This window comes from Dicentrarchus labrax, unplaced genomic scaffold (assembly GCF_905237075.1).
Source record: "Dicentrarchus labrax unplaced genomic scaffold, dlabrax2021, whole genome shotgun sequence".
Taxonomy (NCBI): Eukaryota; Metazoa; Chordata; class Actinopteri; family Moronidae; genus Dicentrarchus; species Dicentrarchus labrax.
In genome coordinates this window covers 12,753,837-12,779,931 of record NW_026136712.1, presented here as the reverse complement: position 1 = coordinate 12,779,931, position 26,095 = coordinate 12,753,837, and the positions used below count along the sequence as shown (strand labels likewise).

Sequence of the window (26,095 nt, the reverse complement as noted above, 5' to 3'; positions counted from 1 at the left end):
TCATGAATAGCCGCTTCCCATTAACCATGCGCGGCTCTGAAGCGCGCATAAATAATAGCTGGCAGTGCTGATAAAAAAAGCGCACCTTGGGACCTCTCCCCCCCTCTATCCTCCTCCTCCATCTCTCCCTTTCTTCGCTTCCTCTTGCTCTCTCACGGGAATTTGCGCTTTTATTTTCACCCCTTTTCATGGCTGCAACGTTGAGTATACAGGAACAACTTCTTTGTGAAAACTAATAAGAAATAGAGCAGATTTTGTAGCGGCGGGGTGTTTTATTCGGGGAGGTTTGAAGATAATTCCCTTTTTTCATGACAGAAAACCTGAGAGTGTTCTCTGTGCTCATGTCCTGTCTGTCCCCGCATTTGTAATCCTGTGCCTTGCAGAACGAATCCGCTGGACTGGTGCCTTCCTATTGAGACGCAAGAAGCATAGACTCAAGCCTGCATCAGACCGCACCAACACCAGCTTCTGTCATTAAAACAAACGATCCAGAAAACTATTCATTTAAAAAAAAAAAAATCAGAAACACTTAATATTTCCTGTTTAAATCCGAGCTTGCAAACCGTGGAGGATTTTTGCCGAGAAGTTGCATGTGCAGGAGTGATAGTACTCGACCGGGACAGAAGGAATGGGATACCCGGGCAGAGCAGTGAGAGGATGGAAAGGATGGAAAGGATGGACGCTCCTGGTCTGGGTCGCCGCTGTCAGCTTGGTTTTAGCAGAGGGACGGAGAGTGAGGCAGCCCAGATGCCCCGTTGGATGTACCTGCACCAAAGATAACGCCCTGTGCGAGAATGTCCGATCTGTGCCTCACACTTTCCCATCCGACGTCGTTTCACTGTAAGTGGTCCCGAACAGACTCTGATGTTTACTGTGGCATTTATTGTGGTGAATTGTCAGGAAAAGCTTACGAAAACAATCATTCTCTGCCTTACAGAACACCCAGGTTTCATCTTTATTGTTTATTATGTATTTATTCTAATGCTTTCAACTCAATTCCCCATTAATATGTATCTCTCCATCCATTCAGATCTTTTGTCAAGTCTGGATTTAATGAAATCACAGGAAGAAGCTTTGTTTACACGCCTGCCCTGCAACTGCTGTGAGTATATCTATCTATCTATCTGTCTGTCTGTCTGTCTGTCTGTCTGTCTCTCTGTATGTATGTCTTTCTATCTGTCTGTCTGTGTGTAAATCCAGTATCAGTGTTCAAACAATAAGGCAGGAGCTCCCCAGAGGACTTGTATTGAGGCTGATATGCAGATTTAAAGGGGGATTCTCTGTAATGGTGTCAGGATTATGCAATGGACCACATGGCTACAGCGACTAACAGCAGGGGTTGGGGAGAGAGCCTCTATGTGTGTTTTTCCTGGGAAGATACAGAGAGGCAGAGATAAATAATGAACATGTTCTCTCTTTTTTTTCTCCAAAGATAGCTCTAATAAAAAAAGAGGGTAAAACAGTAAAATAATAGTTGCACACACACAACTATGGGGTTGCTTAATATTCCTTTTATTATATATCTCAGTGGGACTAGAGTGTGTTGAGAAATGTGTTATTGCAAATCAGGCTTAACTGCGCTCTCTAATCACACATAACAGCACACTGTTACCAAGCATCATTTCATCTCAACATTTTTCTTGGCATCAGTTCTTCCATATGAGTCTCAATCAGTCTGGTTGTGTGCATGAAGGCTTGCGACCAGATGGAGGATAAATTTAACTCGGTAAAGTGAAGAGAGTGGCATCGCTCCCCTCTGTCATTATTTACTGCCAAGGTGACCTGAAGTATCTTAACCTCCATTAGAGTGCTACTTAATCAATGGGACTTCTCTATGACCAACGTTGTGGGTGTAAACGGTTGCTGGCTTCCTGAGCGTGCAGTAAGAAATAGACATGAGGAGTTTATATTTAGCATTTTGACATCTTGGTGTCTTGTTTTTAGGGATGTTTCAGGATTGAAAAGTTACATGTTTTGCAGTATTAATGAGACTGAACTTACCACCAACAGTGGTAACTAACACACTAGTAGGAGAAATTACAGTGGCTACAAAACTCGAAAACTACAAAAAAAAAGCAAAAGGCCCTATCTTGGTCTTGTCCATTATAGCATTTTAATAGCCGCCTCCATGGAAGAGGGCCTGTAGCTGGACCTTTAACACATTAAGTTAACACAATTGATTTGAAAAAAAAACTTTATTTATAAACCTAACATTTTTTTATAGTTGGTCCAACAATCTTGTGATAAGATTTACTGAGCAGATGCAGTGAGATACACAATATATTATTGGTGGAAACTATTCTTACATTACTGGTATGAAGGGTGACTCAGGAACGTGGGAGGAGGCATCCATTTCTCTCTTTCATTCATTCCATGAAAACCATGTAGGAGTGATCTGCCATTCCTCTGTTTTATTCATTTAATTCATTCTTTAACCACATACTGTGGGCAGAGATGCTGAATGAGTCTGTTGTCTGTTACAGTAACTCTCACACCCTTTCTTTCACTCTGTGTTGGAGTTACTGATGTTATTTATCCCAGTATGATTAAATGAGTTTAAAGACACACTGACAGGTTTTGTTTTTATCTGTTTACGTTTTATTTTTTAATCTTAACATTTCCTCCCCACTGACTGTTGAAGTTTAACACAGTCCACAGACAACAACAAGGTTTTTGGTTTCCAAACACTGTGGGAACTATAGTACAATCATCAATCAATTATACACAATTTTTACAGTTTTCTTTTTTTTTCTTCACAGATTGTTCACAGCAAATTCATTTGACCTTATTGATGAGGATGCGTTCCAGGGTTTACCACACCTTGAATATCTGTAAGTACTGATCTTTCATTTATAAATAATTGATATATAATACATCTGTGAGGTGAAAGGTCAAACTGTTTTCCAATTGAATGCTGTCTGTAGTGTACTCAGCGATAGGCGCTAATGCAAGGTGTACCCAGCTTTGAAATTGAAATTGTGGTTACCATAGTAACGGGCCAAAAGATTAATTACTTTCTATTTTTGTTTCACCACACAAACAATCAAGCAATACTGGCATGCATGCTGGCATTTTTGAGCCCTACACAGGTGTTTTCACTTATGTTGCCTGACTAGGGGGAGGGCAGCGTTCATCTTCAGGATTCTTATTAGTTCATACATTTTGCTGACATTATTGTAACTCCACCCAACATCAGCCAGAGCACAAGTCTAATTAGCGACAGTAGACTAACTGAAAACACCTGGTTGGTTGTTGCTGGGCCTTTAAAATATAATTCATTTTGACATTTATTCCTGAATAATCTACCAGATACACAACCCACTGTAAGTTCAGCATCTGCATAGAGACAAGATGTTCAGAAAGGATTTCAGTTTTTTAGTGTCACAGTATATTTAATATTTGTGTGGGGATTACTTACATAGAGTTCAACTATCTTAATCTATGAAGATGCTAATAAAATATGTCTCATTCACAGATTTATTGAAAATAACAAAATTGCATCGATTTCCCCATATGCTTTCCGGGGCCTGAAAGCACTGATACATCTGTAAGTATTTTGGTGGCCATGGAAAACATCCTTCCTCCTTTATTCCTGTCCAAGAAAATGTGTCTATCTTTTTCTTTTTTCTTCCTTCCTTTCCAGTTTTTAAAACGTATTCTTTTATCTTTACCCCTAATCATCAACAATCAGCATAGCCACTTTTACATTCTCTGGTTAAGTATTTTCTCTAAGGGAGAGGTAATGTGATATTAGTATTCAAGGTATTCTAACATAAAACTGTGAATCAATTTCCTGTTTTCTCTGCCTGCATCACTTTGTTAGTGCCTGAAATGCAAAGGTAGACAGAAGTGCTGCTGCCAGTGGAGATGTCCAAGGTTACTGGCTGAAGGTGTCAGCTGGATCAGGTTGCTGAAGGGCAGATCTGGATGTTGCATTGCATTTTTGACATACAAATATGAATGGTTTTGTGACTTTAGCTGTCATATAGCTTTATTTTCTTAATATGTAGTTATTGGTATTAATATTGAAAAGTAGATTAATTCTGTGGGGTATATTATGAGTACGGTAAGCAATGCATATATGCATTCTATCTGTGTTCATGGTTTTTAGGAAATATGTCAATAGCATCACTTGTTAACATGAATTATGCTGACAAAGTCTTGATTCGGGAAATAGCCGAACAACAGTTTAAAAACAGTTTTGTAAACACTATTTCACATTCCTGGACTGCAGAGCTTGCCAAAACTAAAAACAGGTGAGAATGTGGGTGACCTGTAGGTCAAGGCTAAATATAACTGTACTGTAACCTTAAACTGAGTGACCTATAATATGTCCCTAAGCCTCTGAGAGGTCGTTCCTAACACATTTTGGGTTTATGCTGCAGCCAAATGGTTCAATACTTGCGTTCCACATCATGCATGACTTGATGTCTGAATGGATGGGTGATTCTTAACTCTCCCCTATCATATCTTCAAATATAGGGCACATTGTTCTTCAGAGGAACAAACTCAAATATGAGAGGTTTAACAGTTTATCAGCATTTATTCATGCATGCTTTCGGTGAGAGAATGTAAAACTCTGATGATAAGACAAAGAAGCATTATTAAAACTGCAAATATTAGTGTTAGATACAGCATTAAGGGATGTGCCCCATCTCTCATGTACAGTATCAGACAGTAGAGGAGATAAATACAATTTGTTACATATGCTGGGATATAGCAAAAATAAAAGGGTTAAACACATCAATATCATAACTTCACACAATGAAATTCAAGCAAATACATCCATAAGATTGTCCTAGGCTTGATAAGTGTCTGCATTAATGTGCGCCTTGAGCACTGATGGATATTATTGACAGTGAGTTGTCTGATAGAAGCTGTCAGACAGCATGTAACGATCCACATCAGAGGGATCGTTGCCTTGATGACTCTTGCAGCAGGCATCACATTAATAAGGGTACAATCAACACTAGGGAAAATGTTATCCAACCAATGCTCTGAGAGAGAAAGCAGTGACTTCATTCAGACCAATATATGCTGCACTATTAAAAACTGACAGTCTGAACTACTTTCTTCTGTAAATCTAGGAACGCTGTTATTAGTGTTTTACACCAAGGCTTGTAATGCCCTAAGTTAAATGCAGTTCTAACGGCAGCTTGACATTTTAGGAAACAGGTTGATTTGTTTTCTTCTTCTAGTTACATGGAAGATTGATACCGCTGTCAGTCTGACGGTTAGCTTAGCTTAGCACCAAGACTGGAAACGGAGGAAACAACTGGGAAAGTTCATTAGTGACTTTCTGGAGGATTGTCTGTGCGGTTGCCAGGGCAACTCATGCAAGTCACTGCCCCAGCCAAGAGATAGTCCGGCCCATGCAAAGTCACAGCGTGTCATTTTCACACTTCGGTTTCTGTACAAATTTAAACAAAAGAGATACAGCATGTTAATTAGGCAGCTTTAGAGGTGGTGGGTTTTTTTTAGACCAAGGCTGGCTAGGTGTTTTCCCATGTTTTCATCCTTTATACTAAGCCAAGCTTAGTTAACTGGCTGCTGGCTCCAGCTTTATGTTGAATGGACATGATCAATCAGCTCATGTAAATCTTGGAAAGGGAATAGATTTATGTTTGTGGGGGGGGGGGTAGCTAACCCTAACCCTAACAGACCAGCCCTTAATGACTGTTGGGACAAGAGTCTTTCATCTAGGATTGAATCAATTTGCATTTAAGCTGCTATTAACCAATAATGTGTGAACAGCTCCAAATGTTAGTTAAAGTTTACTAAAATCTGTTCTAACACGACTCGGAAAGTCATATGGAAGGGTGGGATAAAGTGCACTTTTCTTGTTTCACGAACGCTAGTTTAAGAGTAAATAAACAAACTTTCATTACATAAAAAGATGAATAAATGCATTATTAGGGGGAATTTTAAGTGCATCACATAAAGTAAATATATTATTAAGAGGCACAGGCAGGGTTCCTGCTGGAATCAGGTCCACTCTGCCGCTCTGTTTGGAGAGTGCATTCTTGCACAAACTCAAAGCAAAATGGCCTCTCTCCCTGGAAAACCAACTCTCAGATAAATAATGCAGCCCTCATGAATTACGCTGACATTTCATTTCACTCACATCTCTTTCTGGTTTGAAGTTTAGCCCCTCGCTCCCAAACATGAAATGTCTCTATAGGGCCAGTTTTGGTTGGTTGGTTTTAAATAAAGCAAAGATATCATCCACTTGACAGCCTTGGAGAAGAGTAGAGCACTGTTTAAACTGAAAACATAAAACAACATTACTGCTTTTTCAGTATGACCAATATTAAGGGAATTAAATATCACCATCTGCGTCTCCATGTAATGGATAAGCTTGGTGTATAAAGAACAGCATGTCACCCTTTGCAAAGAAATTATATTCCCTCCCTATCCTCAGTGTAATTGCTCTCCCTTAATTACCGAACCACTAATGATTTAATGCCCTTCCATTTCACCACTTAGCCCTTTGTCCTATAAATATTGTCAGGGCATAGACATTCTGACTTATGCCTCGCTCACATTTGGTTCCTTGTATTTTTTTATTGGTAGGGGAATTTGTTTGTTGTACTCTTACTCAATTGAAGCTGGCTTACAGAGCAAATGAAAAGCCTATAATAGAGTGTAATGACTCAGTGTCTGTTATCTCCAGTTCAATGACTGTGTGTATTCTTTTTTGCTTTTTGTTGATTAGGAGTCTGGCTTACAACAACCTTGAGACACTGCCCAAAGATGTCTTCAAGGGCATGGACGCTTTGACCAAAGTGTGAGTTGAGTCTGTCTCTCACTCAGGGTGCTTTGTTGGGACAGAACATTTAGTAATCAGTTGATTAAATACTTTTTTGATTGATTGATTCTAAAACCGCCATTTCTGTGGATTTATGTGCAACTCTGTTGATTTCAATCAAGCATAGTTTGCTTGATTGGTATTTTTTTCTGAAATAGCCAAGTAGGATAATGGAACAATGGAGCTCAAATGTAATATTTGTTGGTACTCAGAGTGATTCACTGGGGAGGAGTGGGAAGAGATTTATGGCATAATCCTTCTTTGTCTTCTTCCCTCTTTTCTAAAACTGTGGGATTAAGTACAGTAATATTATAAAGTTAGAGTGCTAAAAGGGAAAGCAATTCCAACACAAGACAGAGGATGTAAAGGAAAGAAGCCAGTACAGAAACAGAGAAAAAAAATATAACATTCTAGAGAAATCCATTTCCTGCTGCAGTGGAGAAAAGAAAAACAAGGTAAAGAAGTAAAGGAGAGAAAAGGGAAAGCTTAGGTTGGGATGCCAGAATGTCAGGGTAAAAGGTAAACACAGTTACAGAGAAAAGAATTGAATCCTGGCTGCCACAATCAGCTGGAATAATGCAGGCTACACTTTGTGAGGATTCAGAACACGCATCCAAGGTCAACAGCAATTCAGACTGAGAGTGGGCGACGAGCACAGACTACTCAGGAGATAGGACACTTGTTGTTGTGCCTTCCCTGGCTCGAAGCCAATGTGCAGCCAAGGAGCGGAGAGGCAGACAGGAGAAGAGTGAGCAGTCACTGAGCAGGGACTTGAAATATAGAGCATATGTTTAAAATAAATGTTTTAATAGTAAATATTATGTGTTAACTGTGTCCTGTGTGATTCATAAATGCATGAAGGGATCTACGGGGCAACAACCTGATATGCGACTGCAAGCTCAAGTGGCTGGTGGAGTGGATGCACAACACTAATGCCACCCTGGACCAGATCTACTGCAGCGGCCCGCCAATTAACCAGGGGAAGAAGCTCAATGATCTGCTGCCACAATCTTTTGACTGCATCACAGCAGGTATCATCTTCCCGTGTCTGGCCCCCTGCTATAGAGGCATTATACTAACAATGGCTCTCTGTAAGCAGTTAACCGCCTCACCATTTTTACTCTCGTTTCCTTCCTGCTCTTATTGTGACTATTGTTGTGACTGATCTCTTATGTCTTATTCACTGCCATGTCACGCTTTTCAGAGTTTGCTTCCTATCAGTCGCTGAAGTTTGAGTCAATTTCGGTGGAGGCCTTCACCTTTGGTACAGATCAGTATGTTGTGTTTGCCCAACCCTTTGCTGGGACATGCAGCTTCCTGGAATGGGATCATGTCGAGATGACCTTCAGAACCTACGACACCATTGAAAGTGAGCTAATAAACAAGTAAACCTCAAATGGTAATGTTAAAAGGAATTTGTTAAAGGGGGCATAAATAAGATGTAGAGAAATTGTATATTGATTGCAGTGTCAGTGTGGTTAGGTTCTCTTTAGGAGGATGCAAAACAAATTAGAGTGAGAGAGTAAACAATTACTCTATAATGTTTTTATGTGCATTGCCTTCTCTTTTCTTGCTCAGGCACTTCCACTGTGGTCTGCAAGCCCATGGTGATCGACAACCACCTCTTTGTCATCGTGGCCCAGTTGTTTGGGGGTTCGCATATTTACAAACGTGACACCTCGGCCAACAAGTTCATCAAGATCCAGGACATTGACATCCTGAAGATTCGTAAACCTAACGACATAGAGACATTCATGATCGACGGAGAGTCTTTCTTTGTCATCGCTGACAGCTCTAAGGTTGGCTACTTTTGCTTGTCCAATACTCAGAAGTACTTAAATTGATCAGGGCTTTAAGAATCATTTCATGGTATCTGATTACATTATAGTGTACAGGTGTTCCTGTTATTCTGTTCAGTCCATGCATGTATACCGCTCCTCTAAATTACTCTTCTCACCATGTCAGCCAGTCTGTCCCCCTGGTGTCCTTTCTCTCCAGCAGTCTGTTTGCGTCTGCTTCTGCTGATTACCCTGGCGTTGGCAATGTTCGCATATGCTCTCGCATATGTTTGGGGACACTCATGCATGCGCGCACACACACACACACACACACACACACACACACACACACACACACACACACACACACACACACACACACACTCATGTTTGGCCACATACACTGTTTTTTTAGATTGTATTAATCACTTAGTTCCGAATGTATGTGTCACAGTGAGTTCTGTTTTAAATAAAGTTGACTTGAGTTAACATTTTCTACATGTTACTCTCATAGGCCGGCTCCACAACAGTCTACAAATGGAACGGCAACGGCTTCTACTCCCACCAGTCACTCCACCGGTGGTTCCGTGACACAGATGTAGAGTATTTGGAGATCTCAAACAAACCCCACCTGATCTTATCCAGCAGCTCCCAGAGGCCTGTTGTCTACCAGTGGAACAGGGGCCAGAAAGAGTTTGACCGCAGGACTGACATACCAGACATGGAGGACGTGTTCTCTGTCAAACACTTTTGGGTCAAAGGTACACACGCAGGGTTTATTTTGCACTAACTAAAAAGACATGTGCACACTGTTGTATCACATTATCAGTTGATGTGAGTTAGTTTGTCCTTGGAGCAGCACTGCATATACAATACTGCACAATGTACTGTAGATACCATTTTCATTTTTCTGGGGTGTGTCCAGTGGTGGAATGTAACTGAATACATACTTAAGTACTGTATACAAATTCAAGTTACTTGCCCTTTACTTGAGTATTTCTTTTTCAGGCTACTTTAGGCTTGTACTCAACTACATCTCAGAGACAAATATTGTACTTTTTACTTCACTACATTTGTCTGACAGTTTTTCATACCTCTTCTGTCCAGGGGAAACCATGTAACTCCACATTTGTCTGATTGACATCAGTTTTATGGATTTAGAAAATGTTCTTCTTAAGATAAATAAACCATTTAAAATTAGCTCAACCTTAAACAGCTACAGCAGTAAAAGACAACAAACACATTACTGCAGCAGTAATATTAATTCAAAAACATTGTATATAATAGTAAAACACTGACAGGGACCTTTTAGTCCCCTGTAGGCTATGATTAGCAGGGGACTTTGATCCAGGGTCAACATTTCCTTTAGCATTGTTCATTTAATTGAAAAAAACACTGCCAGGGAACAATGACTCACACTTTAAGCTGTAATTTATTACTCTATAGTTCCTCATTCCTTGGCACATCATAGGCATTTGCTTTGAAGGGGGTAAGAGGAAATATCACTGTCAACTGCTATAAAAACCTGTATAATATTGTCTGTATTTCTTCTTTCTAAAGGGACATGTTATCTATTAGTGACTTATGCCTTAGTTTCATAACAAGCTATGAATTATTTTAGAATTACATAAACTGTTTCTGTGAGCTTTTCTATGTCAGATCCAGATTTAGAAGCTGAATGTATTAACTAAACAGTCCCTTGAATACTTGTCCTTTTCAAAGGTGAGCTGTTTATATGCTTGACAAGATTCATCGGGGACTCCAAGGTGATGCGCTGGGACGGAGCCATGTTCAAAGAGGTCCAGACATTTCCTTCCCGTGGCTCTATGGTGTTCCAGCCTGTCTCCATCGGCAACTGGCAGTATGCCATCTTGGGCAGCGATTATTCACTGACGCGGGTCTACCAATGGGACACCAAGAGGGGCCAGTTTGTCCCATCTCAGGAGCTGAACATCCAGGCGCCTCGTGCATTTTCTATGGTTTCCATTGACGACCGGGTGTTCTTGCTCGCATCCAGCTTCAAGGGAAAAACTCAGATATATGAGCACCTCATGATCGATTTGAGTAATTAAACCCATCATCCGTTTGGGACACATTATGTACACTACCATTCAAATGCTTTCTTCTGTGGTTTTGTTGAACTTGGCAGTCTCATTAGAATCCACCAGCAATTCCCACCCGAGTTTAAACAAAAGGAAGTTTCAAGCCAGAGCTCCAGCTATGTAAAGAGATATTTCAAATACAATTCAGGGCCTTTCTGTTCTGTTTAGACTAAGTGGTCTGACACCATTTCCATGACACAGAAAATATATTCTACACAGTCCCTGATGCCTATGTTCAGCAACTACTTATGTATTTTCACTTAAATCCTTACCATTTGGGAATGCTTTATTCTCCATTTCAAAAACATAATTCCACTCAAAGTGTGAACTTACTATCTTTCAGGAAAAACAAGCAATGAAGTCACAAGTTTTTGTCTGTTATTCAACTCTGCAGGTGTACTTGCAGTTACTACACAGCAAATGTCTCTGCAATTTAACTCCATACATTTTTTTTTTTTGTTTCTATTGTAGGAGTTTGATAGGAAAGACTTAGGAGTTTAGGAGTGCTAATGACCATTCAATAGTAGGTACATATTCTTGAGAGAAAGGGGCAAAACTACAGACACGAGTCAAATTTTCTTTAAGTCGTCTTTAATTTAACAAAGCCCTTCAGGAAAATCGACTTCAGAGTAAAATGGCATTACACAAGATCATTCAACATGGAATGCAATATATGGATATTGGACAGAAGCAGTGGGGTTGTTTATGTAGGTTCATCTCATCTTCTATTTACAAGACTAAAGTTAAAAACATTTCACCATTCATGCAAAAGGCTCCTTCAATTTGGCTGACTGGTAGGAAGTCCTACGCAAGGTTATGTCCATTCTTATTGTGCAATTTGGCAGCTAGACGTGTTCCATCAGTCTTTTGTAATTACTTTACACTTAAAGAAGTGACCCTAATATATGAAATACAGAATCCACTAAACACTGTGAGAAACTGAGAAAATAAAAAAAACTTCTCTGTCACATCTACTCTGACCATCAGTTAAGCAAGACTGTATGCATGATACGGACACTCACAGTGTTGATTCCTGATGAATGACTTGCTAGAAACGTCCCACTGTGTCCCCTAGCCCTCCCTTTTTTCACTGCACTCTTGCCCCTTTTCTCCCTCATTGACAAAAACCATTGTTGTCTTTACTCCGCACACTAAAAAAAAACCTACCACTGTGCAGCACCTCGTACCTGTGCTTTCACACGGTCCTCTTATTCTGACACAAAGGAAACAGAGTTCTGATAACAACTAACAACTTCACTGACAACAATTTGCCAAATATAATGTTTACGTTTTTATAATACTGTGTAAAGTAATTTATATGATATTGCTTTTTGTAAGTAGAGGGGACCACACTCAGTGTTTTATTTTTCATAGATCTAGAATTTAGTGAAGATATAAGAAAAAACAAAACAAGAATCACCTCCTTACAGGCTGTGTAACGTTACTTCTGCAAAACAGTATAGGCTTAATTGTGTCAGTCTCATCTAGTTAGGTAAGGATGGAGGTTATTAGCTACTCCTTTGTCATGTTGCTCATTGTATTTTATGTACAGTAGTAATAAAACACTAAAACGCTAAAACAGCGATTTAGTTCTTTTATTGTTGCTCTTGCTCTTTTATTTGCCAGTAAAATTAATTTTATTTCTCACACAGTAAATCTAGACTGGCATTCATTCACTCATGTTAGATATAGTCTTATATTTTCCTGATGGGTTTGCTTGGCCTTATAAACTTCTTCTTGAGCTGATATTAAGAGTAGTTCATATGTTTCAGTGCACTGAGTGGGTGAGTGTGTTGTGGGCACCCCACTGTGGTGGTAAACAGAAAGGGTTTAACGATGAATTTGTGTATTATGGGCAAAGAGATCCAGCTGTATGAACAAAAACACCAATTTCTTCCAGCATATACCTCATCAGTCATGTTTCTGTTTGTCAAATATCCTAAAATCTCATTATTATGAGTTAAAAGTTCATAATAATGCAACACTACGTCGTGTACGTCATGGTTATATTAAGTGAAACCATGAGGAGTTTCAATGCTTCTTACAATCATTAATGTATTCCATACAGCTCAAATGTGTGTAAGCTGAGTTTTGGTTGGTTCAAATTCCCACTGCCTCCCTCTCTATGGGCGTAAACGTTGGGTAATGTTGTCCAACAGAGTTGCTTTGGGTTCAGTTCTGCCCCCCTGTGGGAAAAGTAACCACCGCATGGGAGTTTGTATCCTGCCACCAAGGTTAGTCATTAACCTTGTCTTCTCAGTCACTCAGGGCACCAAAGAAGTCGGACAGCACTCTGTCCGAGGCATGCTGTCGCTCAGCCGTCTCATCTTAACATGGGCGACTGTAACCACTGCACACACGAGCGGGCTTTATCCGTAGAGGACGACGTTACCGTAGTGTTTCACAAAGTTGACAGCCATGGCTCAAACGGCGGCGGCGACGACCACGACGAGTGCGGCGATGATGAACGGACGGCGGAGAGGATTCACTTGCAGAGCAACTGTCGTGTGTCGTGTGACTACGATGGTGATGCTGAGGAGACGGAGGAAGCGAGAGGAAGCGTACATTCACCGGAAGGCAGCGAGAAGAACGCGCTGTGCCCGCCGGCGTTTTGCGTCAGAAGCGAGCCCGCATCCCGAGAAGAAAGCGCTCGTGAAGGTAGAAGAGCCGCACGCACTTAGTTAATACAGCGGCATTTAAACTGAAGTGATACATGTCCCCCGTCCTGGCATCAGTTGTTAGTGAACTTTGTGATGGATTTTTCTTTTTTTGGGGGGGGACAAAGATGCAGGAATAACGTGATAAGCAGCCACTTCCTACGTAGTCTCACGTTATACAACTGTGTAACGTCACGTATCAGTAATAACGTGGCCGATATCACGTGAAGGCTATTAGCCTATAAGCAGGGATACGGTCGAAGGAACGCACAGTTAAAGTCACTGTACACATCTTTGTAAAGTTAAGGCGCCTTTCTTTGTGTTTAAGTCTGGCGCAAGTGTAACGTAATTTAAACGTCATCTCATGATATGATTGACGTCACAGTAAAAGCTGTGGCCTATGATTACGTTTTAATGGAGAATATTTGTTATGGTTATTTATTACCGGTTATAGGCCTAGTAGAGTTGCCTTACCAAGAGTCAGTATCTCTTAATTTAGGGCTCATGCTTAATAATAAATACACAATAATGCACATTTCCCATTTTCGACGTTTGTGCCTAAGATAGCAGAAAATCAGTTGCTAAGTGTGTAGCCGGTAAACTGCTGTAAAGCAGCTCAACATTTGCATCATCCTTAAAGAGGATGGATGACTGTGCACTTTCACAGCACTAGGGCCACCATGCATGTAGTCCTTTAAGCACATTACGCTTATAAGTAAGACCTGGTTTGAAAGTTTTAAAACATTTCCATTCATATGGGTTCACTGTTGATGTGGATATATTTTGCTTGATACTTTTCATTAAATAAGTGCCCATTCACAGAAGAGGTGTGAAACTATTTGGGGTTCTCCCATTGCAGCTCTAGATGAGGAAGAAAGGTGATTTGGCTTTATTTAGTACATTTACAAGGAAGTGGGAAATGCACTCATATTTCTGGACAACAGTGTGCCTTTTGTACCTGGTGAAACATGACACTAGTACTAGAGTATAAACGCAGTAATGTAACACTGTAATAATCATCCTGCCTGTGTCCACAAGGCATTATACTGGAACTAAGATTATAAAAACCCTCTATACAGAAACAAATGTGCAGGCACTATTACAATATGACATCTTAAAGGTTAGGGAGAATGGATGTCCATGTGTTGGCTGGGTGCTAGGCTAAGAAAACAAATACCGCATGTGATACATAAATTGGTAAGTAGACTGCACATTGTGAACCAATACAAAGAAAGATACCCAGGTGACCTCAGGCTGAAATTTAATCTCCACAAGCATATCAGTTTATTGCTCCACAGGCAGGGTTTGCAAACACTACACCACCTTTAAATCTTTTGTTTGTGGTTTTATCCAATTTTGTTTTTACCCAGGCCACATGGAGTTCAATAACACTGCCCCATCCTGCAGTTACTGTATCAACATTAGCACAACAAAATAACCAATGTGGAACAGTAACCCCCACGTAAAGGGGCCCTTCTCTCTCCCCATCTGTTCCCCCACACTCACTCTCCTCCTTTTCTCTCTCTTTCACAGGCCCGGAGAAACCAAAGAGATGTCCAGGTATTGGTTTGTTCTATGCTTTCCTGTCCACAGTTTTCTTCTCCATCATTGCCCTCTTGGTGAAATCCATCCAGGGAGTCCACGCCATAGAGATCAGCGCCATACGCTGCTTCTTCCAGATGCTCTTTGTTATGCCGTTGCTCATCTACCACAAGTAAGCCAGATGGAAAAACTCAAACATTCTGATTTCTACACTTAAACAATTCAATTTAAATCCCAGATTTAAGATTTACACATACTTCACATGTATAATTAGTGCTATAATAAGACTCCAAAAACAGTCTTTAATTCAAACCAACAATTTGTATGTTGTGATTAGATTAGAGCTAGTGCATATCCCTGCCAGCTATTTATTTCTTGGGATTCCTGCACTTGTTTTAATGCATTGCCATCCACTTCATAGGCAAGTATCCTGACTCAACACACAATCACTGCTCAAACAAGTTTAAGTTGTCAAAATACTGTGAGAGACATGTATTATTCCTCTCGGCCCTGTTGATGGAAAATACACTATGTATATCCAGTGCTGGGAATGTTTTAAATATAGCATTCCCACATAAAGTTATATGTTTTTATTGCAGTCACAAATGCTATTATGAAGTACTGTTATGTTAAAACGTTATATTTTTAAGTGCATTGATCAGTGATTTCATTTTGCATTATTTTCACCTAACAACACTATTGAACTGTACAATAAACTTCACATCTGATTATCAGTTCTGAAGTGCAACAAAAAAACATTAAATAAACAACTTTGGCAATGAAATACTGTTAAAAGTATCATTTTAAATTGTTATAGAGACATATGTGTGTTTTATAGATGATGTCCACTATTTTCTCTTAGTAGATTAAATATAGTTATATAAACATCATGTTTAAAACAAGCCATGCAAAAGAACTATTATGTCACAATGTATACAATAACATGCCCTCCACCAGACACAGTAAAAAAACACAAATTATCCAAAAAACAAGTTCTAAGACAAAGTATATGAAGAGAAATACAATATGGCTTCTAACAATCATTAAGTTTACTCTCTGTCCATTTATGATTAAAGTGGCATTGTTAAATAAAACTTATTATATAAGAATCACATTGTGATCCCAAGAATCAAAATTAAATTTAATTCCCAAAGACTAGCACCAGTGTTGCTACTCATTCATTTACCTATTCATCCATCCATCCATCCATCCATCCTCTACATTCCTCTTTATTTTTACATTCATTCATAACCACCTCTCTTTTCAGCCCCACCCATTCCTCTGTCCATCCACGTCATCTCCACATTGCCTAAATCTACCCGTCTGTCATCTCTCAGCTCACTTTGCTGCTCAATTCCTCTCGATCCGTCTCTTTCTAAAATATGGTCTTTCTATCTAATCATCCATCCATCTAGTCATTCATTCATCCATCATCCTCATATCTCTGCTCCTCCAGGACAGGTTTCCTTGGTCCCAGAGATAAACGTATATATCTGGTGCTTCGGGGTTTCATTGGTTCCAATGCCATGATCCTGCTCTTCTATGCTGTTCAGCAGATGCCGTTAGCGGATGCCACCGTCATCATGTTCAGGTGAGAGTAGGTAGGATCCTAATTGATTATGGTTGATTCTTCTCCCTCATTTATATATATTTTCAATATTCTGTCAGTTACTTATTAAAGATCTGGGGAAGTGGATTCAAATAGAGCTGTTTACCTCATATGAGACAAATCTGCTGAGACATTAATTGACATTTCTCGCCACTTTTCTCTTAACTTGAACTTATTCAACTGTACCGATACATGTATTACTCTTATTATGTATTATTTACTGTTATTCTTCCATTGTCCAATTCCTTAGTAATCCAGTCTTAACTTCCCTCCTGGCTTGGGTCTTCCTGAAGGAGAGATGTACAATCTGGGACTGTGTGTTCACCGTTTTTACCCTCACTGGAGTCATCCTTATCGCCCGACCACCATTCATCTTTGGCGAGGATGTACGTGGCATTGAGGGCAACTACGCTAACCACATCAAGGGGACTATTGCTGCCTTTGCAGGTGATACGATTACAAAAACTCTGTTTCATACTGCGTGTGTATAACGCTAAAGTTTGTTTGACCATAATAAGTAGATCAAATCATACAGGAGGAAGTATGATGTTGAGAGTTTTCTTCAGACTCCATTTATTTTAATCACTTAACCAAGTCAGGATTACCATGGCAACCAGGGGATTTTAGGGCAGTGCAGCAAAGTCCCCTGGCACATCTGGGTCCACTGGGAGATTCAGTCTTACCAGTTAGTTCTACTCTGAGGTTCTCCGTCCAGTTGTGGTGGTCGAATAGCTCCTCTCCGTGTGAGAAAGTGTTGGTTTGAGGTCCTTTCAGTGTTATAAGCACCCTACACAGTCTCACACAGTGACATTATCCACTATGCCAAAATCCTAGTTTTAGCTGCTTGACATGATATCTAATGCATATCTGTCCATCCTGTGGGTGGGATTCCTCCTCTGTTGCTCTTCCCGATGTTTCCTCCATTTTTTCCCTGTTAAATGTTTTTTGGTGGGAGTTTTTCTTTATTGAGGGTCTAAGAATGGAGGCTGTTGTATACTGTACAGTGAGGCCCCCTGAGGCAAGTTTGTGATTATGATATTAGGCTATATAAGTAAAATTGACTTGACATGGACTGACCTGAATTTTCCAACCAGCAAGAATTGCCTGTTGAGCGACAAAGTTGTGATCTCTCACTGGCTTCCCACCTGCAAACAATTTGCCAATAATTTTTGTTGAACCATTCAGCTGGATAGTGTCTCACAGTGTGCCCCAGTTTTCAGATTTAAGTGTCATATGTTTGTCTTTAATTGTCATTATTCTTCTGATTGCTGTATTCATTGAGTCTCTTAATTTTTTATTCATTCACAGGCGCTCTTGGGGCTGCTTTTACATTTGTTGTTCTTCGCAAGATTGGAAAGAGTGTCCATTACTACCTCTCTGTCTGGTACTACGCTGTCATCGGTTTCATCGAGTGCATCATCACCGTATCCGTCCTGGGTGAATGGAAAATCCCATTCTGTGGCCGCGATCGCTGGATGCTGATGTTGATTGCTGTCCTGGGCATTGCAGGCCAGACCTTCCTTACAAAGGCACTACAGATCGAGAAGGCTGGACCGGTGGCCCTGATGAGGACTGTCGATGTGGTGCTGGCGTTCATCTTCCAGTTCATTTTCTTTAACCGTGCACCGACCTTGTGGAGCCTCGGAGGGGCGCTGTGCGTAGTGGCAAGCACAAGTGGAGTAGCACTTAGGAAGTTGTACACCAACTCTCGCAAGAGATGACGGACAAGCAACATAGAATACTTTGGTATTACTATTTATTCTTTTTTCACTATCATATGTTTTAGATTTATTCTGTATTTTACTTGTTATTTACATGCAAACCTGTGAGCAGGTTTGAGCTTGTTGCAGAGTTAAAGGCAGTAATATAGAATGATAATCTAGTAGGGGTCAGTTAGGAGCTTATGGTAGTTTTAAAATCAAAATTTAATTCTGTACATCTGTACATGTTGATTCCTGAGAGTCAACCTGTAATTTATTGTCATGCATTTATTTTTTTGTCAATTAACACATACATAAGATGCAGGAAAAACTGTTTCTGGCCCCAAACCATATTCTGCTCTATGGAGCTTGTGTAGCTAACTACCTACTCAACAGAGATTTCTTATTTTCTCCTGATTAAAAATATGAACAGCATAAATGGGACTAAAAGTTTGCATTTCACCATAACGAAGCAGTTTGATGAGATACCCTCAGTCCCTTTAAACTGAATGAAATAGCCAAAGAGGTTTACTGCATTGGGACCATATAGGGTCATACTGTGTCACACAACATGGCAATCATGAAAAAAAAACACTACATATTTCATTTTATTGTGGTATGTACTAGGTGTTATCAAATGAGTATCTGCAAAAAAAGACTTGCTGTATTTGTGGTGCTGACAATACAACTATCACTCCGGTTTTTTTTTTAGCAAATGAAATGTTTATTACAAAGATGCTGAAAATATTTAAGTCAACAAAAAAAAGAAATATAAAAGCTGAAAATGAAATCCTAAAATATTTCCTTAAATACAAGGTCATGCTGTAGAATTATCTCAGGGATCCCTTGCCTAACCGCTTGTAATGCCCATTCGAATTACCCCTAAATCCAACCCAGTGTTCTTATACGTTTATTCATTTGTGATATATTTCTTATTATGATATTATATTATAAAATACAATAGGCTTACCGTAATATCTATTATTTTCCAATCCATTGCTAATCATTTCTTAATAATATCTTTGAAGTGCCTTAAGTAGGGAACTTTAACCTCCAGATTCACATAGTGGAGCTGCTCAGTAGCCAGCAACTCGTACTGTGCAGCTCTCAGGTGTGATTGTGCATATTAATATGTATATGAAGTAAGGTGCTTCTGAAAAAACAGATCAGATAAACTGATTTTTAAAATGCCTGTATGAAGAAATCAAAGATTAACAGCATTTTTAATGAGGCACCTAAGACATGACCCACAAAGGCCACACAGATTTCTTCATAATCTCAGGAGGAGTCAACTGTCTCATGCTGGCTAGCACTTAATGTCATCTTAGAACTGAAGCATCAAATTTGTGTTCTCAGCAGTCTAAAAATATATTTTCTATGATGCTCAAAGGGGGGGGTGTTGTTTGCACTTTGTCTTTGCCAGAGGGTAGAAAAAGTGTCAGTGACCTGTCAGTATAATTCAACAAATGATGATCCTCCTAACAGCTGCACACAAGGATTGCTAGATGATAACAACCTCAATTAATTCAAGGACCTAAGAGAGATGAAAGATGATGTTGAGGTTTTACACTTGAATATCATTGTTTTTGTGTCATCCTCTGTGACCTAAAACAGCCACCTGTGGTTCTTGTGCCAAGTTGAGGTCCAGGTTTGTCCAAGTGGTGAATCAAGAGTTTTGGGCAATGCAGATAAGTTAAACTTCCAGAAGAAGAAAACAAAGTCTTAAAAATAATCTTAAAGGTCCAGTGTGTAATATTTAGGAGGATTTACTGGCAGAAATGGGATATAATACTCATAGGTATGTTTTCATTTGTGTATAGTCACTTGAAAATAAGAATCATTATGTTCTTGTTACCTCAGAATGAGCTTTTTTTTATCTACAGAGGCCTGTTTTCACCTGTTTCGTGTCCGCTGTAGTTTCTTCTTTGCACTAGGAGCAAAGGGAGAGTAAAGCAAGGGAGCTAGATGCCACTAAATCCTACGCACTGGTCCTTTAAAATATATCGTATTAATTTCCATTATTATTGCAATTATTGCTAAAAGCATATTGCTTTATATATAGTTATATATACATTATTATATGATAAAGTATATATATATATACGTGCTTTATTATGTAATAATGATATAATAATGATGCAATATAGTGTTTTGTCCTTTCACACTAAAAGGTTGCCTTGGGCGCCGCTCTCCTCAACCGCACTGTGAATCAAAGGTGTTCTTTATGTGTTACTGTTTGTAGAAACTTATTTCAAGGGGTGTGGGTCTCTAGCACAGCCCCTTGCGTGTTCTGTGTTTATGTGTGGTATAAATCATCCTGTATTTTTAGCATTTAGCAAGGAGCTCCCCACTATCATGATGTGTGAGTGCAACTGCAGTCCTCTGTTGCAGAAATGCTAGAAAAGGAAGGCAATTAGTGTTGATAGACTGCTATTAAAGATTTTCTTCCGTGCTGTTTTTCCACACACTGTTTCTGTTCTCGTTCAACCTGTTGAGAACTCTGTCAGCACCGCTGCATCATCTGACTTGCCTCCACTTATAGTTATTACTTTTATGAAGTAAACTGTGTATCACTATTAAGTTTGCACATTTTTGTTTTGTTTAATCAGATGGTGACGGTGATGTGTGCGTTTTTTCCTTAATCCTCTTCTTTACGAAGGTAAACGGATTCCAAAGACAATATTTAGATTTACTATTGTCCTATAGGGCACGGCACAGTGTGTTAAGCTTAAATAAAGCAATGCTCCTTTTTCTATGCAGGACAAAACACTGTCCTGTGAGAGTAGAGTATTTGATTTTTATGTGCACAAACATTATGCAAGAAGAGGTTAGGCTATTCTGATTAGGATTGCACTGATATGATATTTATGCTATACCAATTAATAAATTAATAATAAAAATATAATTGTGATCCTGCCCACTGGCTTTAAAGAGCAGAATATAGTTAAATGAGTAATTTCGGTTCATTGTACGACAAGCCCTGGGATATAATTAATAGGATCATCATATCAAAGTGTGAAAACTAATAAAAAAAATTGGTCCATCACGTGTGATCCCAGTATTGTACTTTAGTGTCGGGGAAAGGCACTGTGACATTTTTTGAATCATTGTTCGTAGTACAGTAGGATGTCATTGTCTCTTCAGATGTTCCAAGGCTACAGTAATTTTATGTTCTTGTTTGAGTTGCTTTGACACTGATTTTTACTTCTCATAATATTAGTTTAGTTGAGTTGAATGCTGGTAGTGTAAGCACAATGTGTTATTTCCATCATGGTTTATTTAAACACTTGTTTCAGGACCTATAAGCCTTACAAACTTACTAAAACTGTTTTTAGGGTTTTTAAACTATGCTTTAATAGTATTTATTTTACTATTTCTGTAATGTATTACATCAACATATTCTATAAGATGTTTATATTTCTGCATAGTGATTGATTATATTTAGTATATCATGATTTAATAATAAATTCTATATGAATTTGTAACTCTTATTGTCTGTGGTCTTGATTTACATAAATCACTTCTATATTTTCTTATATCTTTCCAACATGACTTTTCTAACATGACTGAAACTTGTGAAACAGAACAGACCCAAGCTGTGTAGAGGCATTGTCTGGACTAATATCATTGTCCCAAAGCCCATGGTGTTACCCCAGCTCTACTCATGACTCAATAGGTGACAATTGTACAAACTAGGCTACAACCATGGAACCTTTTTTTTTTTTTAACAAACCACTGAGTCAGGTAGCCGTTGCTCAGAATAGTACCTGGCTGAGTGGATTGTAATCATTGTGTGTGCGTGCAGGCTATTTGTCTCTGTGAGCATTACACCTTTGTTTATTACCCCTTTGTTTGTAAACAACACACAGTTGTGAGGCATTGTGTAGTCATGCAGAATGAGTGTGTTTCATTGTGTTGCGATATAACCCACTTCTTGTAAAACAAAGCCTTCCATAGAGGGGTAACTGCATGCAGATGGCGGTATAACCCTTACTCTGGATCTGGGCTACGGTTGCAGGGTGATTCTTCAGTGGAGCGCTGAGCGAAGTGTGAAAAGGCTGAACTACAGTAGAACAGGGTAGAATTAGGACTAACTTGTATAAAATGGATGTTTTCTTATGTTATCTTCCACCTACAGTTTTAGTGCTACTAAAATATTAATATTTTTTTTCTCCATATTGATAAGGTTAATAACATAGTAACATCATAAGATAATTCTATGTATTACAGGTAGTCACAGTAGAAATGGTGCATCGATTGTATTATCAGTATTATTACTGCATCAAAGTTAACAGTACAGTAGTTCAATACTGGCTTCCTGCACATGTAATGAACGTTTACTGACAGCAGAGGGCAGGAGCGACAAAATTAAGGACTTTTTCTTGACTGGAACTTCAAATAAAACTTTACATTAACACTGCAGGTGGCTCAAATCAGATATTCTTGTTCATATGTGACTCAGATCTGTTCTTTTGTTGTTGTTTTTTCATGACAGAGAACAGCAAAAATCCCATGGAATCTGATCAGTTTCATTTCTGATTTGGGCCACTTTCATATGTGGTCTAAATCAGATACATGTGTGATTTTTTTTTTTGCAAAAAAAAAAAAACACCTTTGAACGGTCATATCAGAATTTATGTGACTTGTATGCCACTTTAGATCTACGTTCCTCATGCGGGTCACTTCAGGACTGTGACCTGTTCACACTAGAATCTGACTCTGGCCACATTTAACAAATTATGTGAACAGCAACAACAGTTTTAAAGATGGCGGTGTATGATATAAGGCGAAAAAACTGCTGAAAATGCTGCTTCATGGTCTCTGTTGGGTCACAGTTCAAACAGTGATGTCCCAGAAGTAATTGTTCCTTCATGGCAGTAAAAACACCTGGTTTGTCAATGAGGTGTGGCAGGCCGTGGGGAGGAATGCAGCAGATGTGTGCTGCTGGCATCTAAACAAAAGCCTTCTATTACTTGGTGTTTTATCAATGTCCTCTTAAACGCAAAGCAAACATTAAAGCATATAAGGCTAAAAACAATACAGTAGTAGTAGTAGAGTACATTAGTGTTAATAGAGCCAGTAGTTAGTGGTTCATTTAGCAGGTTGCTGTTAAGAGGTTTGCTTTGGAAGAGGAAATACACATTTGTACTTATCAAATAAGGTCAGAGGCGTGTGTACAAGATAGTCTAACAAGATTCTATATTATCATTATATCTACAGCACCTTATTTACATTGCTTGTCAATACTCTCACGCACACATGAAATCTGTATTATACAGCTAGGTCTGCATCTCTCAGTGTGTGTACATGCTGATTACAGAAGATATGTAATGTTTAGAAGGATCTATTGGCAGAAATGGAATATAATATTAGTAGGTATGTTTACATTAGTGTATAATCTCTTGAATATAGGAATTGTTTGTTTCGTTACATTAGAATGAGACGTTTTTATCCACAGACGTCACGGGTTGCCTTCCATGGAGTCGTTTCTACAGTAGCACAGAAAGGGAAAAAACAAGCACCGGCTCTAGATACTGTAGGTGACCACTGTAGCTAGACGCCACTAAATCCTACACACTGGACCTTTAAGATTTAGAAGAATTACCTCAACCAACAAAACACTTAAGCCTTCAGTTCATCAGAAAAACTCTAAATCACCAGATTTGGAGATTTGTAGTTTTCACAGATGCAAAATTGTAATCTGAAAATGAACTAGTAACTAAAGCTGTGAGATAAATGTAGTGGAGTACAATATTAGCCTCTGAGTAGTACTCATTTTCTGCCTTAAGTTGCAGAAAATGAATCTCATTTACCTCAAATTTGAAGTTAAATGCAGTACTTGAGTACATGTAGGCGTACTTACATTCCACCACTGCCTACACACTATTTTAATGGAGCTCCCTTATCAGCTGCACTCTACAATTCTGGTCCATCTTTGAATGTAATTTTTAAATGTATAAAGTTACAGATTGGTCGAAATAAAGATATGCAGGGACATTGTCAATAGCCCTCATGTTTTTTTTTGCAACACTGCAATGATGTAATTGCCAGTAGTGTTAAAGGTAACATTTTAGTAACAATAGACAACTGTCTTATAAATGATGTCATTCATGGAGGTGCAGTAGGAGGAGATGTGACAATGCTCTAGGTCATATTTAAGTATGTCACTGAGAGCAAATGCTGGTATGTAAAAATGCTAGATAATGCTGGAAAAGCCACACGCCCTCCTTTTTTTTTTTTTTTTTTTTTTTTATCAGCGAGCTGGGGATTCCCAAAGGTTTGCACGCTCCTGGGTGGAGGAGAGTTGAGGGGAATGGAAGGGTTGCACATTCCTGTCGGATGGCATAAGACTTCCCATCAGCAGAGCGGGAGGGAATTGGAAAATAATCCCTCATTTTCCAAGTTGAAATAAATGAAGTTATAGGCTGTGAAGTGGAAAAGGGCATCTCTCTCTTTCTCTCTCAAGCACGTGCTTTCGGTGTCTCAGGGGGCGGGGTCGGCGGGGCGTTCACAGGCAGATCGAACGAGCAACCTACTTTCTATTTTACTAATATCACAAGCAATTGTGCAACCAGGAAGCCAATGAAATGACATGATTTGTATTTGCTGAGCGCTAAACTTAATTTGGTTGGTCTTTGCCAACAAATTACAATAAGAGTTATACCAAAAAATATTATCCACTGGGGATTGAACTTGTCCCAGAGGTGAGGCACATCTGGTGGCAGATTATGGACCAGGGCCAGGCCAAGCATAGCAACTGATTGTGGATGACATAAGGTGTCTCTAATGGGGGAGGCCATCCTGCACTGGAAGCAGTTAATTTTAAGTTAAACTAAATAGGCATAACAAGCCTATATAACACCCGACTCTGTTCACAAGTCTGTAGTGAATTGCTGTAAAAAATAATTTGGGGCTAGAGGAAACAATGTATATGACACACTACGTGAAGCGGAGGACTGGCTATGGTGTGAAAATGTAGCCAGACATTCCAATGTGGTGACACACACACACACACACACACACACACACCCCACAGAACCACAAAGTAACCCAGAGCCGTGGTTATTGTCCTTCTGTCCACAGCTCAGTTCAGCTCAGTTGGCCACTGTGAGAGAATGAGATGCTGCATTTGTGTGCTGTTGGATGTATTGCAATTTGGCTCAACAGGTTACAAAAAGCTCTGTTAAATACTTATATTTTGCATTTACCACATTAAAAAAAGTCACTGTGACTTCCAGTGCAGCTCCAAACAATGTTATGCCTATAAGTGACATGAGTGACATACCCTTTGTGCATTGCATATCTATCACCTTTCAAATTTCCATCCACTGCTGCACTATATGACCAGTTATCCTATACTGGAATAATACTATCTGTTCAAGATTTTTTCTGAGTGTCAGTTAATTTGTGGTAGTTTAATTCAACAACTTAATTTAAGAATAATGACTATGTGACCACAATATAAATTAAAATAACCAAGTACAGAAGCACAAGATAAGGTAATAATGCACCACCCACCTTAGTAGATATTATATTTTCATGATGCAAATTCCTGAACATATTTACATTTGGTCAAATTACAAAAAAATGATGGAGATGCGGTGAACCTGAGGCTTTAGGGGCCCTGGGGCAGTTGCTGATTTTGGTTGGGAACCTACCTAACATTACACTGCCCTCTCATGGTATCTGATGCATTCATTTTTTAAATATTTTATAACAGCACATACTAACTACTGTACGTTTCCAGATTGGTTTTGATGTACAGTGTTCTAAATGCTACGCCCCAGTTTTCCAATTTCCAATGTATAACCAAACACGTTTAGCTATAGGCCTAACTGGGACTATTCCATATTGAGTATTGAGTTTGCGTACAGTTTTCCGAGGAGCACCTGAACGCAT

General features: G+C 39.2%; 2 protein-coding genes across 2 annotated transcripts; both read left to right on the top strand.

The window, feature by feature from the left end:
* The first annotated feature begins 61 nt into the window (after positions 1–61).
* On the top strand, positions 62–12,267 carry lgi1b (leucine-rich, glioma inactivated 1b). The gene is made up of 10 exons (XM_051418152.1): positions 62–840; positions 1,031–1,102; positions 2,760–2,831; positions 3,476–3,547; positions 6,716–6,787; positions 7,670–7,839; positions 8,013–8,177; positions 8,387–8,607; positions 9,101–9,347; positions 10,309–12,267. The coding sequence occupies exons 1-10, from the start codon at positions 629–631 to the stop codon at positions 10,656–10,658; spliced, it is 1,653 nt and encodes a 550-aa protein (XP_051274112.1). The 5' UTR covers positions 62–628; the 3' UTR covers positions 10,659–12,267.
* A 586-nt stretch (positions 12,268–12,853) lies between these two features.
* On the top strand, positions 12,854–21,681 carry slc35g1 (solute carrier family 35 member G1). The gene is made up of 5 exons (XM_051418155.1): positions 12,854–13,346; positions 14,879–15,059; positions 16,344–16,478; positions 16,747–16,943; positions 17,805–21,681. Exons 1-5 carry the CDS (start codon positions 13,022–13,024, stop codon positions 18,215–18,217), a joined length of 1,251 nt encoding a protein of 416 aa, XP_051274115.1. The 5' UTR covers positions 12,854–13,021; the 3' UTR covers positions 18,218–21,681.
* The last annotated feature ends 4,414 nt before the right edge of the window (positions 21,682–26,095 follow it).